The sequence below is a fragment of the Ranitomeya imitator genome, chromosome 1 (assembly GCF_032444005.1).
Source record: "Ranitomeya imitator isolate aRanImi1 chromosome 1, aRanImi1.pri, whole genome shotgun sequence".
Taxonomy (NCBI): Eukaryota; Metazoa; Chordata; class Amphibia; order Anura; family Dendrobatidae; genus Ranitomeya; species Ranitomeya imitator.
This window is the reverse complement of record NC_091282.1, coordinates 509,028,952-509,047,051: the sequence shown is the minus strand read 5'-3', so window position 1 is coordinate 509,047,051 and position 18,100 is coordinate 509,028,952. Positions and strand designations below refer to the sequence as shown.

At 39.6% G+C, this 18,100-nt stretch overlaps 1 protein-coding gene across 1 annotated transcript in view; it reads right to left on the bottom strand.

The window, feature by feature from the left end:
* The window catches only part of SVEP1 (sushi, von Willebrand factor type A, EGF and pentraxin domain containing 1), a 505,032-nt gene that overhangs the window by 29,774 nt on the left and 457,158 nt on the right, over positions 1–18,100 (bottom strand). The window contains exons 45-47 of the mRNA XM_069766556.1: positions 17,397–17,573; positions 12,620–12,790; positions 3,612–3,707 (exon numbers count right to left, since the gene is read on the bottom strand). Of these exons, the coding sequence (XP_069622657.1) occupies positions 3,612–3,707; positions 12,620–12,790; positions 17,397–17,573 (444 nt within the window). The remainder of the gene's footprint in view (positions 1–3,611; positions 3,708–12,619; positions 12,791–17,396; positions 17,574–18,100) is intronic.

Sequence of the window (18,100 nt, the reverse complement as noted above, 5' to 3'; positions counted from 1 at the left end):
CGCCTGGACTACTGCAACGCTCTATTAATTGGCCTCTCCCTCACTCGACTTTCCCCTCTCCAGTCTATCCTTAATGCAGCAGCCAGGGTCGTCTATCTAGCTAATCGTTACTCAAATGCGTCCACTCTTCGCCAGTCATTACACTGGCTCTCCATTCATTACAGGATACAATTCAAAGTACTTGTTCGCACCCACAAAGCTCTTCACAGTGCAGCACCCCCTTACATCTCCTCCCTCATTTCTGTCTATCAGCCTAACAGACCACTGCGCTCTGCAAATGACTTTCGACTAACCTCTGCACTAATCCGTACCTCCCACTCTCAACTACAAAACTTCTCACGTGCTGCGCCAATCCTCTGGAATGCTCTTCCCCAAGATATTAGGACCATCCACAATTTGCATAGTTTTAGGCGCTCCCTCAAAACACATTTGTTCAGAGCGGCCTATCATGTTCCCTAATCAGTTATTTTGTTTGTATTTAGCCGAATTACTACTTCCATCTATCCCCCAGCCCCTGAAGATGGCTGGACCATCATTGTAAATACATCATTGTAAATACACACCTGTACTTTGTATTTCCCCACCTCATTGTAGATTGTAAGCTTTCATGAGCAGGGTCGTCTTGTGTTGCTTTAATTATTGTATTGTTAACATTACGTTACTTATGACTGTTGTGTTTGAAGCTGTTAAACTGTAAAGTGCTGCGGAATATGTTGGCACTATATAAAGAAAGATTATTATTATTATCACTAATCATTAAGAGAATTGTGCAGTTGTTCAAAGCTGCACAGTTCCCTCTATATGTGACACTAGAACTGACTTATGACTGCACTGACCTGTTCGGAAGTACAGTGTCTGAATCAATGTCTACTTTCTGTGACTATCCACCACCAGCCAGAACTCTAAATATTCATACTGATCTTCACACAAGTGTTGTAGGCATGACACAGTAGGCAGCAGTGCACATACATTCTCACTGCACTCGCACTGGTCTATGCTTAGATGCTTAATGATCTACTTGCAGAATTTACATAAATCTTTTGGATAACAAATAGTTTACATCTGTTAGTCACATAGAAATGTGATTTTGTCATTTAGCTAGACTATTCACAAGTCTGTTTCGGCAAATCTTATCTTTTTTTAGTTTTATGGCAGATATTAGTGCAGCCCTGGGGTCAAGTAAAAATTGCTAGTAAAATCTCATAATTACATTGCTAAGAATACGTGCCCTAAAGTGTTAATAAGTAAGATACTAAGAATGCAGGTAACGATTAACTTTATCTTAATGTTAACATTAATTGTTTATGTATTTTTGTAGCCATGTTTTCCTTCCTAACAATCTAGAAATTTGGAATTGTTCTCATTCTACAAAGATAGAGACTGTGAATATACCCATTTCTCTGAATTGTAGTTTATGAGAGTTGCTGTAGCAGCCAAGCTTTTCACTACTCCTAAAAACTGCAGTGACAATAGCTACAGTCACTCATGGCTACCTCATCTGGTTCTTTCTGAAGTACAACACAGAAGTCTGCCTATACAGTAGTGTGAAAAAGTGTTTGCCCCTTTCCTGCTTTCCTTTTCTTTTGTACAGTGTACACACATATCAAAGTTAAACATTAGAAATACTCTGTCTGATACCTGACTTTGATACTTGATTCTGATACCTGAGTCTGCTACCTGATTCTGATACTGGAGTCTGATACCTGACTTTGATATCTGATTCTGATACTTGAGTCTGATACCTGAGTCTGATACCTGATTCTGATACCAGACTTTGATACCTGACTCTGATACCTGATTCTGATACCTGAAACACTCAAACATCAGAATCAAAGGGTTATTCAGATTCCCTCACTACAGTACTTGAATGGTTCATCTCACAAAATTAATCCCTAACATCTCTCTCGAGCTGGTGGTGCAATGGTAAGGCTCCTGTCTGTGGTCCTTGGAGTGTAGCTTCTTCTGGGTTCAAATCCCCATGTTTGATGCGGTTCTCTCCGCATGGGTTTCCTCCGGGTTCTCTGCTTTCCTCCCACACTCCAAAGACATACTGATAAGGGATCTAGATTGTGAGCCCCATTGGGGACAGTGATGATAATGTGTGCATAACTGTAAAGCGCTGCGGAATATGTTAGCGCTATAAAAAAATAAAGATTATTATTTATTATTAATAAATATCTTACAGAAAAGGAACAGTAAAATATAATGATGTCACTGTGATGGTCTGTTTTGTCGAAAACCTGGAAGACTTGCTGTGTTAAATGAAATCATAAATTCTACAGTCTGTCAAAAAAATCCTGAAGGAGGATGTCTGGCCATCTATTCATGACCTCCAGCTGAAGCGCCCTTGGGATATGAAGCAGGACAATGATCCAAAATACACAAGCAAGTCCACCTCTGAATGGCTTAAGAAAAACAAAATTAAGACTTTGGAGAGTGGCCTAGTCAAAGTCCTGACCTTAATCCGACTGAGATGCTGTGGCATGACCTTAAAAAGTTGGTTTATGCTTGGAAATCTTTCAATGTGGCTGAATTACAACAATTCTGCAAAGATGAGTGGCCAAAATTCCTCCAGAGAGCTGTAAAATACTCATTGGAAAACGCTTGATTGCAGTTGTTACTCGTAAGGATGGCCCAACCAGTTATTAGTTGTAGGGGGCACATACACACACAGCAACATAGAAAGTTTCAGAAAAATACCAGAAGGAAACAACCTTACTAAGACTATTCAGATCACAAATGCACTGGCAGGATGCAGCAGACCCACATTATAAAGGCAGGGGCAGCACAGGTGCAAACTACTGATACAAACAGCCACTCACTAACCTACCAAATTATCAAGGAGGTGGCTGACTTGTAAAAAATGCACACAAATGAAGCTTGAGTAGAACGCCAGTCACACAGGTATGTGTGATGCACAGTTTCCGGCTAAGTTTTAGGGGGCAATCAGTTTTTCACACAAGGCCCTGAAGGTTTGGATTTATTTTTCCCTTAAGAATAAAGACCTTAATTTAAAAACTGCATTTTGTGTTTACTTTTGTTATCTTTATCTAATATTTAAATTTGTTTGCTGATCTGAAACATGTAATTGTGAGAATCATGCAAAAGAATAGGAAATCAGATAGGGGCAAACACTTTTTCATACAACTGTATATGGGAGTCTCGGAAATTGACATATAGGGCATCATTAGTGCTTGTACCCAAATCTCTGTTCTTTAACATGGAAAATACACATGAGAAGCCACCAGACATCGACAAACCTTTCTGTGACCAGGGGGTTAGGGATGCACAGAATATCATTGCAAGCTGTTGCTTGCCCACAATGCGCTAGAGCATTTCTGGCTAGAAGTAAAATAGACTGTTCAGAGCATTTTATTATTCCAATTTACAATAATTTTGGATTAGAAAATGTACTTTTTAGCATGAAAATTTTTAAAAAAAGTATGCGTCTTATAGTCGGAAGCCAGTTCCGATGATCAAGTCGTACGTTAACACAAAGTCCTTGCCAAAGAAAGACAGGCAGACGTTTTCATTTTACATTTTTTTGTATAGTTCCCCCATTTTATCAAAATTTTCAATAATAATAGTATCAAATTGACAGTAATACTTACGTTCTTCACAAAGCCTTCCCATCCAACCTTCAGGACATGAACATGCATTTGGCCTTTCGCAGACACCACCGTTCTGACATGGAAATCTGCATACAGCTTTAAGAAGAATGACAAAACAAGTAATCTGTTTCAAATAGTGATGCAAACATAACATTCTTTTCTGTGTTTCGCTTCAAGTTACTCAATCTACTAATTCGTCAAAAATGCATCAAATCTCTCTGCACCCAGAGGTATAGAATACAAAGTATTAAATACTAAAAAAAGATAAAAAGTTTACTTTAAGGATAAAGTAGCTATCAAAATCATTTACCGGTAAGGAACATATTTATCACTGTCCCTGGAACTGTTAGTGTCCCACACTAGTGAATTAGAACATCTAAATTATATGCCTGTATTATGAATACGTGATAGGAATATCTGTCATTCACATACACTATACATTCAAATTCTTTGACTGAGACATATCACACTTTATGAATTCAGCTGGCAGCATAAAAATGATATTGCTATTATACATGAATGCTTGACACATTTATCTAAGATATATCCTGCAACTGCGCGAAAAAGTTATCATATCATGAATTCGGTCTAAGATTAAAAATGACTCAAAGACTGCATTGGGAAATAAAATCTAGGCAAATCCAGACAGCTACGGAATAATAAGGTCCAGAATGCGAGGAAATTCAGTGACCATTGGTCTGTTAAATCCACATGGAATCTAAATTATTATATTTGTGTAGGGTCAGGTTATAACTCCTGAAGAATGAAAACAATTAAGGTATTTTAAACCTTAAAAAATAAGAAAACCTTCTGGAATATTTTTTTTTAACTGAAAAGCATGTACGGTATTTTGGGATAAAAATAATTTTGGAAATTGGATTTAAAATAATTGCAACATTTGACTTTTACAGGCAGTTTGTTTCCCTACATATTGCTGGCTGCAGAATTAATTCACTGAGAATTTGTCATTTCTTGCATGTAGCTTTATTTGAGAAAGTGACCAATGTCGACTTGAAACGTAAAAAAAACTACTTTAAACATAACTGCAAGCGTGAAACCACTTCTAGACAACAGCGTGGTCGGGTACAGGTCAGCTTCTCTACCATTTTTCTTCATTTAAGCAGAAGACTGAAGAGAGACCACTTTTTTTCTGCAGTTTTTACAGCAGCAGCATAATTTCATACAGATATTTATTTATTGGAGTTGGGACATACACTACCCAATCAGGTGAGCATCATTCTCACCACCTTCCCGCTGTTACTAAATGTTAGCATTCCATCCTCTTTTCTTTTCCATTGATCTCGTTCTGACAGAAAGCTTGTAACTCTGTAAATCTACTCTGTTGATTGTAAGGCCGTGAATGCAGTCTCCTTCCTCCTCCGTATCAGTCTGTCATTTTCTTTAATATGTTTTATATATGCTTTATATAAAGTATGTTATGTGTATGTATTTCACATATATAGCACCCTGAAATTAATGGTTCTTTAAAAATAGTAAATCTTTTATATAGCTTTTCCTGAATTCCATTGCATTGATTTCTATCTACAGCCAATTTGAAAGATGAACCAAACTTTGATGTGGTCATAAATCAGCTGCGCAGACTTCAGGAAACTACAGGTAGAGCTACAAACTTGCTATAAAAACTAGTTCACCAAGTAATAATATAATAACCAGAAGATCCATCTTTAGCAGAAATGATGTCCAACACACATTTCTTTAAGCTTCAAATTATATTGGGACAACAATGATAGGTAATTTTAGACTGTATGTCTTGACTGCCCTATATACTTCATGTCACTTAATTTCAAGAGCTAAGTTCAAGGCTCTAATCTGCGTCTTCAATCAAATGTTTGCCTTCGTCAGCTCTCTTTTACTTGATTTACTTGCTTTGAGCCATTGTCTTTTTGCTGCACCCAATGTCTCTGTCTTGATGTCATGGACTGCTGCCCTTACATTCTCCAGTAAAAAGTTGACACACCTTTGAATTCCTTGTTCCAATAGTGATCACAAGGCAAGGCAGCCCCAAACCATGATGTTCTTTCCATCATATCTCACATTGGGGATGAGGCGTCCGTGTTAATGTATAGTATTATTTTTCCTTCAGACATGGCATTCAGAGTGTGAATGACAGATCACTGATTCATAAGTGAATTGCCACCTATTTTAATATGGTCTCGGCACAATAATTGCTGTGGTCTCTAAAAACAAAAAACTGTCTAAAAAAATGGAGCTAGTGATGCATGTGCAGTCACATCTCCAAGTTATTCCCCTTTGTTCTTCATCTGCGTATGCACCACCGCTGCCTTCACTAACAAGATGTTTTGAACAGCAGCATTTGGCCACGTTCACATATTCAGTATTTGGTCAGTATTTTACCTCAGTATTTGTAAGCCAAAACCAGGAATGGGTGATAAATCCAGAAGTGGTGCATATGTTTCTATTAGACTTTTCCTCTGATTGTTTCCACCCCTGGCTTTGGCTGCAAATACTGAGGTAAAATATTGGCCAAATACTGAATATGTGAACGTGGCCAAATGCTGCTGTTCAAAACATCTTGCTAGTGAAGGCAGTGGTGGTGCAAATGAAGAACAAGGGGATAACTTGGAGATTGGACTGCACTTGCGCCGCTGCTGCCATTTTGTTGGAGACAATGTTTTTTTTGTGAGACCACAGCAATTATTGTGTCGGCATGATATTTAAAATAGGAGACAAGTTACTGATGGATCAGTGACCTGTCATTCAAACAGGAGGATGATTAAAGGACCATAGCATGAAGAAAAGACCCTGCCAACAGGCCCGCTTTGATGCATGAAGATATCATTACATGAAAACTTCACACAAAGATGACATAAAAACAACAAAACAGTTTTCTTCAGAGATCACAGTCACAATATGATCAGTATCATAGTGCCAACCTGGCTATGCGTGAACTTTACTTTAAAAACCCTACTGACAGGTTATTTTAAAAGGGATCTTAAGCCTCTCACAGTGGATCATTAGCCCTACATTTTCTTTAGTACTAGTAGATTTGTCAATGTATGCCTTGTGTGTAACTTTATTAAATGTGGGAAAGGACCTATGAAACTCAAAATTTCCAATCATAGCTCCTTATTCAAATATGGTACCTTTTGTCAAACATCTAATAGGGAAATCACTGCTCTATAAAATACATGAATAGTACAAATGTTTGTGTGTTATTAGTCCACTTAGAGTGTGTTTGTCTTCAATCAAGTTGTGTTTGTCTACAATTTTGGCTTAGAAAAACATTTTGATTAATTGCTTACATTGTAGTAATTTGAGTCAGTAGGACAAAATTGAAGTCTATCGATCAGGCCAGGGATGGAACAGATGGTAGTTAATGAATGTGATGACATTTATCCTGGTATACAAACTTAGGTTGAAGAAGGGGTTTAAGAGTGGGGAATCCAGGTGTTTCCCTCTAATTACACCTTAGTACTTTAATATTTAATTTGACAACTGCGGTAATATGTGTTTCAAGATTCCGATTCAGAAAAGTGATTAGAATTCTGCATGTGCATGTGTCTGCTATGTAAGCAGTGTGTCTGCTGCATTTGTCTAATCTACGTTGTACAGTGGATAAACACAGTTCAACTACAACAACATTTAAGGATCTGCAGAAATGTCTGGCAAGTACTAATTGTGTACTGCATGTGACAATAATCTCCCGTATTCTTCATATCTGGCCAGTGGGGAAGGACAGCAGGACAGAAGCCTTTTGTTTTAACCCCTTCATGACCTTGGGATTTTCAGTTTTTCCGTGTTCGTTTTTCGCTCCCCTCCTTCCCAGAGCCATAACTTATTTATTTTTCAGTCAATATGGCAGTGTGAGGGCTTATTTTTTGCAGGACGAGTTTTACTTTTGAACGACATCATTGGTTTTACCATGTCCTGTACTAGAAAATGGGAAAAAAATTCAAAGTGCAGTGAAATTGCAAAAAAAGTGCAATCCCATGTGTGTTTTTTGTTTGGCTTTTTTGGCTCCAGGTCATTACGAGTTCATATATTAAATAAACCCAGCACTCATCTTATGTGATCAAACTGAATTTAATATGATTCACTGTAGTGCAAAACGTTTCGGTCTTGACCTCAATCCTTCATCAGTTACAGCAGTGTTCCCCAAGTCCGGTCCTCAAGAGCCACCAACAGGTCATGTTTTGAGGATTTCCTTAGTATTGCACAGGTCATTGAATGCTTGCTTGTCCAGGTGATGCAATTATCATCTGGCAATACTGAGGAAATCCTCAAAACATGACCTGTTGGTGGCTCTTGAGGACCGGACTTGGGGAACACGGAGTTACACTTGTGGGAGTCAGTAGATCACAAAACTATAGCTACCTCGAAGCTGCTATCAGGAACGGAGTAGAGTGACGTAGAAAGGTTGGCCTCTGTGCAGAGAATCGTGCAGCATGCCGCTGTGGCAGTCATGGACGCAGTGTTCGCTTCTAGATTGGACTAGCGGCGGACACAGAGGCCAACCTTTGTACATCACTCTACTCCGTTCCTAATAGCAGCTTCGAGGTAGCTATATTTTTGTGATCTACTGACTCCCACAAGCAAGTCTGTACTCATATGCATTGTAACTGATGAAGGTCTGAGGTCAAAAACGAAATGTTTTGCACTACAGTGAATCATATTAAATTCAGTTTGATCACATAAGATGAGTGCTGGGTTTATTTAATATATGCTTACGGTGTGGGAACCTACCCAGGCACCTTTCCATATAGTTGTGCGCACGGTACCTCCTCCTAATAATTACAAGTTCATAGACACCAAACATGTCTAGGTTATTTTTTATCTAAGTGGTGAAAAAAAATTCCAAACTTTGCTAAAAAAAAAAAAACATATTGTGCCATTTTCCAATACCCGTAGCATCTCCACTTTTCGTGATCTGGGGTCAGGTGAGGGCTTATTTTTTGCGAGCCGAGCTGACGTTTTTAGTGATACCATTTTGGTGCAGATTCGTTCTTTTGATCGCCCCTTATTGTATTTTAATACAATGTCATGGTGACAAAAAAAACGTAATTCGGGCGTTTCTAATTTTTTTTCTCGCTACGCCATTTAGCGATCAGGTTAATCCTTTTTTTTATTGATACAGTAGATTGGGCGATTCTGAATGTGGTGGTTCCAAATATGTGTATATTTGATTTTATTTTTATTGTTTTATTTTGAATGGGGCGAAAGGGGGGTGATTTAAACTTTTATATTTTTTTATTTATTTCAGATTTTTTTAAACATTTTTTTTTACTTTTGCCATGCTTCAATAGCCTCCATGGGAGGCTAGAAGCTGGCATAGCCTGATCGGCTCTGCTACATAGCAGCGATCATCAGATCGCTCCTATGTAGCTGAATTACAGGCTTGCTATGAACGCCGACCACAGGGTGGCACTCACAGCAAGCCAGCATCAGCAACCATAGAGGTCTCAAGGAGACCTTTGGTTACTATGCTGACACATCTTTGACCCCTGATCATGTGACATGAGTCAGCGATGCGCGCATTTCCGGCCAGATGACCAGAAGCGGTAGTTAAATGCCGCTGTCAGCTTTTGACAGCGGCATTTAACTAGTTAATAGCGGCGGGTGGATCGAGATTCCACTCGCCGCTATTGCGCACAAATGTCAGCTGTACAAAACAGCTGACATGTCGCGGCTTTGATATGGGCTTACCGTCGGAGCCCAAATCAAAGCAGGGGATCTGACCTCGGATGTACTATCTCGTCCGAGGTCAGAAAGGGGTTAAACAAAAACTTCCAAGCCCTGGCTTTGTTTTGCCAAAATCTACATCAAGTTTGCCAAAACCATCTGGGAAAAAATTCTTTGGTCTGATGAGAACAATGTTAAAGTTTTTGGTCGTAATTCCAAAAGGTATATTTTGGTGCAAAGCCAACACTGCGCATAAGCAAAAGAACAATGTACCCACAAGTGAAGCATGGTGGAGGCATTATGATTTGTGGCTGAATTTCTGCAGCTGGAAATTGGTCTCTAGTAAAGGTGGAGAGAATCCTGAACAGTTCTAAATCCTCCAGGCTAATATACTGAAGATGAAGAGGAATGTCACCTTTCAGCACGACAATGACTCTAAGCATAGCTCCACATCAACAAAAGAATGGCTTTTTCTAGAAGAAGACCAAAGTTTTAGAATGGATCATCCAGAGCCCAGACTTGAATAAAATTGAAAAAGTGTGGGATGACCTGAGGAGGGTGCAGTACACAGGAAATTCCTTAATAATCTGAGAGATTTGGAGTACTACTGCAAGGAAAAATAGGCAAAGATTGGCAATTAGAGATGTGCCATGCTAATAGATTATTACAAAAAAAGACTGAATGCTGTAAAAAATATTTAGAATTGAGAGTCCTCAGTGGTTGATACCTTTAAATGTCTAACTGAATGCTGTCATAAATTCAAAGGGTAGGATGGTTGGGGCCCAGATGATGTAGATATATCGGGCCCTTAAATTTACTGATGGTGGCCTGGTTGGACACCTACTTGTTTAGTATCGATGTCCTAACCTAATAATACATCAATTTTTAAGGCCTAGACAACCCCTTTAAACTAGAATATGAATTATTACTCATTATTAGACCTTGCCTACAGCTGCATTATGTGGACGTGGTCACATAATCTTAAAGTGAACCTGTCACCAGTTTTGTGACATAGCAGCTAAAAATATCACCTTATTCAGCATCTGCGCTGCATTTCCTAAATCCTTATATAACCAAGTGACCCCAGTTGTATACTCCCGAAAAATCTTTTTAATTTCTCCCATGCTGTGTGGTAATCTTCTCAGTCAAGTCTGATGGGCTTGATTTCGGGACGCTCCATCCCTCCCATCGGTTGTTGCTCGCTATCCTACTTCGTGGAAGACGCCTCTTGCGTCATCCACATCGCTGTGCAACATCTCGTGCCTGCTCAGAAATATCGCAACTGCGCAGTATGCTTTGCCCAACTGGGCAAAGCCGAAAGACAGAAGTGTCATGTGCCAGCATACGTACTTCCAGCTCATGTACCGGAACTACGTTTGCCAGCGCATGTGCACTTCTGTTTTTCGGCTTTGCCCACAGTTGGGCAAAGCATACTGCGCAGTTGCAAAGTGCAATATTTCTGAGCAAGCACAAGATGTCGCATGGCGATGTGGATCAATATCCATGTTGGGAGGACGGCAAGCAGAAGCCAGGAGGTGGGAAGCAGAGGCCCAAAACCACGCCCATCTGTCCGTACTGAGATTACCATACAGCAAGGGAAAAATTAAAAAAGGTTTTCGGGAGTATATAAGGGGAGTCAAGGGGTTCTATAAGGATTTAGGGAACGCATAGCAGACGTTGAATAAGGTGATATTTTGCGCTGCTATTTCACAAAACTGGTGACAGGTTCCCCTGTAAGAGGTCACTTTCCAGAGTTATTTTGTTTACTCTAAAACTCATCAAGTATTTCAGGTAATAAAGATTTTTTTAAGACAATCTTATAACTTTAATCATTTATGCATATTCTCTAATGCAAAATATGAAATTACTCTCCAATGATCAATCATTTTTCCTTTTGCCTGTTACTTTCTGCAGTATACACATTTTGTAAAGGGAATATGATTTTTATGCGATGCAGTTATCATTTATATTGGGCTGAAATTTGCTGGGATATTTTACTGAGTGATTTATAAACGATTAAATGCTTTTTAGTCTATCTTGTGAAATCAAATGCAAATATAAAAATGACTTTAGCAATAAAAGCTAATATTAGGTTAACATCAGCAAGCACATTACGCAGAAGAATAAGATATATGGTAAATTATATCCTAAATACCATCCTAGAATGTTGCTATAAATATAAGCAGGTAAAATGTCTCTAAAGTTTAGTGTGTCATTCTATACTTCTCAGTGTCGGCGGACCATAGACATCTGCATTTCAAAACCGATTTTTCATTCTGTCATTGTATCTTTGACTGTTGTGGAATAGTTGGTATTTTTAATTTGCTCATATATAACTTATTTTTGTGATTTTATTTGTTGATTGAATTCTAAAATGGGAGTTGATGGGAGCCAAGCATCTACAGATAAGTACTATTACTGGGAGCATGATGAAGCGTCACAGAAAGGGAAAGTCCAGTCTGCAATGTGATACCCTGTAAATAGGTGTAAGCATTTTGGGTAGACTGCCAGCTCAGTGGTTGAATATAATTACATTATTTTTTGTTGGAAATCTAACATTATTAGTGCATTTGTCACTTGCCACTTTCCTATGTGAAGAGGAACAAAGAACTGAAAATCAAAATACATTACTTAAAAGTTGAAAACACAGCAAAAAGCCCCAGAGTAAAAATGGCTATACTTTTAAGATTTTCAAAAGCCTAAAAGGCTGTTATAGGCCAATTTATTAGTATGTTTTCATGTTTTTCAAGCATGATACTTGTAGAGTGGTCATTTTGTCTGAACTGTCTCATCTTCGTCCAAGCCAACAACCTTCACAAACTAAGCATTAATGACATGTCATTTAGAAAATGATCTTCTGAAATCTCTTATTTCAGATGAGCTAAATACTAGCTCTAAATTTCTACTATACTTAATATGCCTATCGTTCCATAGGGGGCATAATGGTTTAAAGCGCCCCCCTATATCCACACAATGGAGATTTCACAATAAATGCATCATACATAGTTGACCTGCTTCTTTTCATTCCTACACCTCTGCTTCACAATGGACTCTATTTTTGGGATGCCTGAGACACTCCACCTGCTTTGGCAGACCATGCTGTGGGAGACCCTCCCACTACACTTAGATGGACCAATCTAAGTGTAGCTGGAGGGTCTCCCAAATCATGAGGTGCGCAAAGGAAGCTGGAAGCCATTTATATACTTGAAGAGAGGTATATATGTTTTGCATTTATTGTGACATTTTTATTGTGAGGTGGTGTGTAACTTGATCTAAACAAAAAAAACAGTAATTATATGATTGAGTTTACTTACTAAATGCTTTTATTACAGAGTATCGCAAAGTACCTTTGCAGGAAGGTGGTGTGGTCCATGTCTGATTTTCTAAACAAACACTCCTGAACGATCCCTCTAACATATACCCACTGTAACAGGAATATGTCACCATGTCGCCGTAATGATGAAACAATCCTCGAACCATTGCATTATGCACATGAAAAGGAGGGCCACAAGAAATTTCTAAAAGAAAGAATGCAAAATATCCTTAAGCTCAACTCATAAGTTTAACACTAACATTAAAATGTTCATTACTGTAAAAATAGGTACAGTATATGATGAGAGTTCTTAGGGGTCGCCCCCTCTGTTCCCATTTATGTCTTACAAATGCCACCATCACAGAAGGTCCTAACAGATGGGAACTCAGGAGAGTTGTGGAGCGCAGTGACCCATCTGTGGCCCTGGGGGCGTCCAATAAAATTGAAATGAAGGGGAAATAAAGTTTATAGGGATTAGTTCAAGACGCCACCCATGGTGTTCAGCAATAAGGAAATGGCTGATGCTGTGGTTCAGGTCCACTGGGGCAGTTGGTGACGCATCAGGTATGTTACACCTCTCCATGGGTAGAGCTAGGCCCAAGGGCAGTTAAAGGGTTAAAGTCAATGATGGTGAATGTTGTAATGCAGGGCAGGAGACGCAGTAAATAATTCTGAGGACACAGCAGGGTGCAGTTTCCACACTTTACTCACAGTTCTTAGGATCAGGTCCCAGCCGCGTGCTGTGTCCTCCGGGTCTTTCCGGGTTCACTTTCCCGAGACTCCCTTTCTTATCTTCCTTCCCTGGCCATATCTCATTGCTCGCTTAGCCCTCCTGCCCTGCGCCTCACACACAGTGTCCCAAGCCAGCAACCTTGGGTCGTGTCGGGCGACGCTCTCCTGGTCCCCATGACCCTATATGGCTGCCTTTTCAGGGAATGTGTGTGGATTTGACTGTGGCACATACAGATACCACAGCTTCCAGTTTGCTAGCTGAGTCTTGCAGTTCTCCACTAGTCTGGGGGCTGGTTCCCCCCCACTGCGACCTGGTCCTTCCACATGACTATGGTCGGCGTAGATTCGGGTGCAACAGGTGGATTCTTCACTTCCCAGGTCCCTAGGACCCTTTGCCTCAGGGGCACGTCTGCTCTCCTCACTCCTCCCCACCACCTGCTAACTGACTAACTAACTCCTCCCTCTTGTTTCAATGAGAACTCCTCTAACTGTAACTCTCTCCACCCACACCCTCTACCTAGTTCCCCATCCAGCCTGAGATGGGGCCCTCCCTCAATAGGGTCCACTCAGATCCCCTGGCCTGGTGTGGTGTGGTGTTGGATGCTAGTGTGAGTCTCGGGTAGAGCCCCTTTCTTACCCGAGAATGGAGTACCACACCTCTGGATGATGTGCAGTACCTCTGTGGTAACTGGACCCTCAGGGGCACCACAGTTGCATTACTAGCCTAACTGACAGGTGCTGTCAGAGAGTAGCATCACTCTGGTAAAGTGCAGTAGAGATCAATCAGTATGGAAGCAAGAATGTAGAGGTTAGCAGTGTCTGCTTTTAGATGTGAGGGGCTGCTACATGTTGACATTAGGTGGTATTAAATGCCAGTATTTATTTGTGCAGTATATTGCTATTGGGGCGCACGGTCTGCCTCTGCGTGGGCAATTTATAGCTTTCTATAGGTAGTTGGAGTATAAGATATATTTATATTCTTAAATTAAGTATTAAAGAGGTTGTCCATTACACAGACAACACCTTCTGAATCCCTACCAGTAAACTATTAACACTTATACAAAACTCCAGTGCTGGCGCTGCTCTAGTGGTGTTGGCTTCACTCCCCCTGACTTTGGTCATATCATATGTATCCAGAAGAGGTGAGAGAGCAGAAACTCTTCCTCCGGATTTATGTGAATTATCTGTTGTGAATTCTGCTCTTGGGTTCCCTCCAGTGGTTGTAGCTGGGAATGCAGTTGTCTCCGAGTCACAGTCCTGGCCAGGTGTATCTGCTAATTGCTGTTCTGACTGGGATATTTAAGTGTGCAGGATTCATTAGCCCTGGCCAGTTGTCAATGTTTCTTTGGAAGTATTGGATCTCTGCCTGGCCTCACCTGCCTAGCTGCCAGTTCAGCAAAGATAAGTGTTTATTTCTTTTTCTGAAGCACACTTGCTGTGTGCTTATTTTCAGTGCTGATCTTTTGTTTCTATTTGCTCCAGCTTTGACTGTGTCAGTTGCTTTTCTCAGTCTGGTTGGATTCTCTGGAGTTGCAGTTATAATCTCCACATCTTTAGTTAGGTGGTGGAGTTTTGTATTTTCTGCTGTGGATATGTTTGTAGTATTTTTATCCTGACCGCTTAGTATCCTGTCCTGTCCTTTTCTATTTAGCTAGAAGTGGCCTCCTTTGCTAAGCCTGTTTTCTGCCTGCGTGTGTCTTTTCCTCTCCCAATCACAGTCATTTTTTGTGGGGGGCTGCCTATCCTTTGGGGGTCTACTCTGAGGCAAGATAGTTTTCCTATTTCCATCTTTAGGGGTATTTAGTTCTCCGGCTGTGTCGAGGTGTCTAGGTTTTGTTAGGCACACCCCACGGCTACTTCTAGTTGCGGTGTTAAGATCAGGGTTTGCGGTCCGTATAGTTACCACCTACTCCAGAGAAAGTTTTCATGCTGCTCCAAGGCCACCTGATCATAACAATTATCCAAAGGTCGGGATAGTGAAACCAGCACTGATTGGCCACGGGGATTGCATGATGTAACCATGCCACGCAAGCCCCAGGAGAGACAGTGTTCAGTGTGGACAACGCTGGAATGGCATCAGCACCGGAGCTGAATATTAGTGTTTTCATTTTACTGAAGCAAACATACAGATGGAGAAGGTGTTTTACAAGTAGTGGATGACCTCTTTAACTCTAATCTGAGCTCATTAAGGCTGGCATTCCATACACAAATCTTAGTGAGAGCTGGGCATGTATAGGATGTGTTGTATGCATTAAGAAGCACATGACACTTAATTAATTTGGCACATGTTCTCAATGGTATGCGCCTCACCACAAATGTTACTCCAGTCAGTGACAGGATAATCATTTCCGAAGCAAGTAATGCTGACACTATTGATGAATTTCACAGGCTGATAAAGCCATGCCCAGTCTCGTCGGACCTCCTGCCAGCTCCGCCCATTTTGGTAGAGCTGCTTGAAATTGGCATGATAAGCTACACGTTTGGAAACACTTTGATTAATTGCTACCTAAATTTGACCTCATAACTAGCACTACAGTGCCCTCATTTATAGTTTCCTGGTTGGTGATTGCATTCATTTGTTGGGTATAACGTTGTATCGAGTAAATATGATTCACTACAGCATATGTCTTCTTAATACATAACTCCAATGGTGCTGAATGTTGTAATGAATTTCTTTTGCCCCATACGGCATGACTTGTTTTAGTAAAGAGCTATACAATGCAACAAAAGTATATTAGAAAGAGACCCACATCATTTTGAAGGCTTCGAAACTTTACATTGAGATCGCCCATATAAATATGCAATTTATTCTGAAAATGTTGAGCTGTTCCCACTTTGCGTGCCCAATACTTCTTCTCTGGCCTTTGATAAAAGTGACGGGATGGCATGAGAGTCTATAAATGGACTCTATGACATATGGATATGATAGAGAAGTGTATCAATGTATGGTAGCACCTTTATTAGCTGGAGATGAGAAATAAAAATAGTAATGCTACAGTCATCCATCTTAGCAAGCAGATCTGAAGAGATTGCCTGGATGTCCAGTTAGGCCCTCGCTTGTAATCACCTACATGTATATTAGCGCTAGGGTGGTCGAGTGTTAAGGGGTCTCAAGAGTGGAGCTCCTGGCACATGCAGTAGACTCCAGCTATGTTACATAACCGACATCTGTGTCTACCAGATTTTGCCGAAGCTAAACTCTAATTGCTGCTATTAATCAGTAAAATGTCAATCTGTGACAGCAGCGTATAAATGACACAACACAATCACTGAGCACTAATTACTGAAGGCCTATGTTGCTGTCAGCTTGGTACTCTGCAATTTTCACTATAATTGGACTATATAGCATAAATGATCGGACGATTGCAGTTTCAAGTTCCCTAAGGTGACTAAAATCTGAAAAAAGTGAGTTTTTAAAGATCTAAAATATATAAAAATAAAAATCTTCTGATTTTACCCCATTAAAAATAAAGAAATCTAACATAACAAACATATTTGCTATTATCGGTGCAAATGTCTGGTATGTCAAAATAAAAAATTATTTATTCCACACAATAGATGCTGTAAAAACAAAACACCACACATTTCTTAAAAAAAATGCATTAAAATTTTTTTTTAAATGTTGTATTTACTCCGAATTGGTGTCACTAAAACCATTCGCTTAGGGTCGAAAAAAAATATAAGCATGATAGAAACAAAAACATTTTTTTACAAACTGAATTCTTTTTTACCACTTAAGTAATCTCTGAAAGTTTGTTATCTCCACAATCATACTGACCTGGAAAATCATGGTTCCAGTTCATTTTTACCATACAGTGAATGCTGTAAGAAAACAAAACCCAAAAAACAATAATGGAATTCCATTTTTTCCTTCAGTTCATCCCACTTGGATTTTTTTTTATTTTTTTTACAGTTTTTTAGTACACCGTATGGTAAAATGATTGGTGTGATTAACAAGTCTTCATAAGGCGAGGTCAACAGAAAGATAAAATATGCAAGGGGTAAAGATACATCTATTTGAACATGATTTTTTACACTACATGATTCATATAAGAGGCAATTTACATGGTAAGACTTACTTTCACACTTGGCAGTTGCTTCTGTCCAGGTTAAATCAGGATTGCATGTTATAATTGATTTGCCAACAAGACGATAGCCCTTTCGACATTTCATGGACAATTTTTGGCCAACAAAAAAATCAGTTTCTGTCAAAATTGCATTGTCCGGGATAACAAATGGCACGGGACAAGGGTTTGCTAAAGAAAGACAATAAATGCAATTTAATAAATGCAAAACAGTCAACTCAAAAGCTGTATATGTAGTGATCATGTTTTTTTTATTTGTATTAGAAGTGTTTCCTTCACTTTTGAACAGTATTTTAGGCACATGTTCTTCTTAAGAGCTCGTTTGGATGACCATTTTTTAAATGTATGTGAAAAACAATGCTTTTTATCTGAGTTTCAGTAGAGTGTCACCAGAGTTTGGATTGAGTTTCAACACTGTTTTTGATCCATGTTTCAGGAGAGTGTCATCAGAATTTGAGCAGAGTGTCATCAGAGTTTCACCAGAGTGTCATAAGACTTTTGTCCGAGTTCCAACAATTTTTCTCGAAAAACATGTTTCTCCCATCTTCTCCCATCAACCAGTCTATGAAAACCAACACTGCACAGATGCCATCCGAATGCTGTCCTATTTTTCCACAGACCCGTAAATTTGCATTGATTTTAATCCAATACTTGGATGAGTATTGGGAATTTCTTTCCATTGAAAAAACACTGAAAAA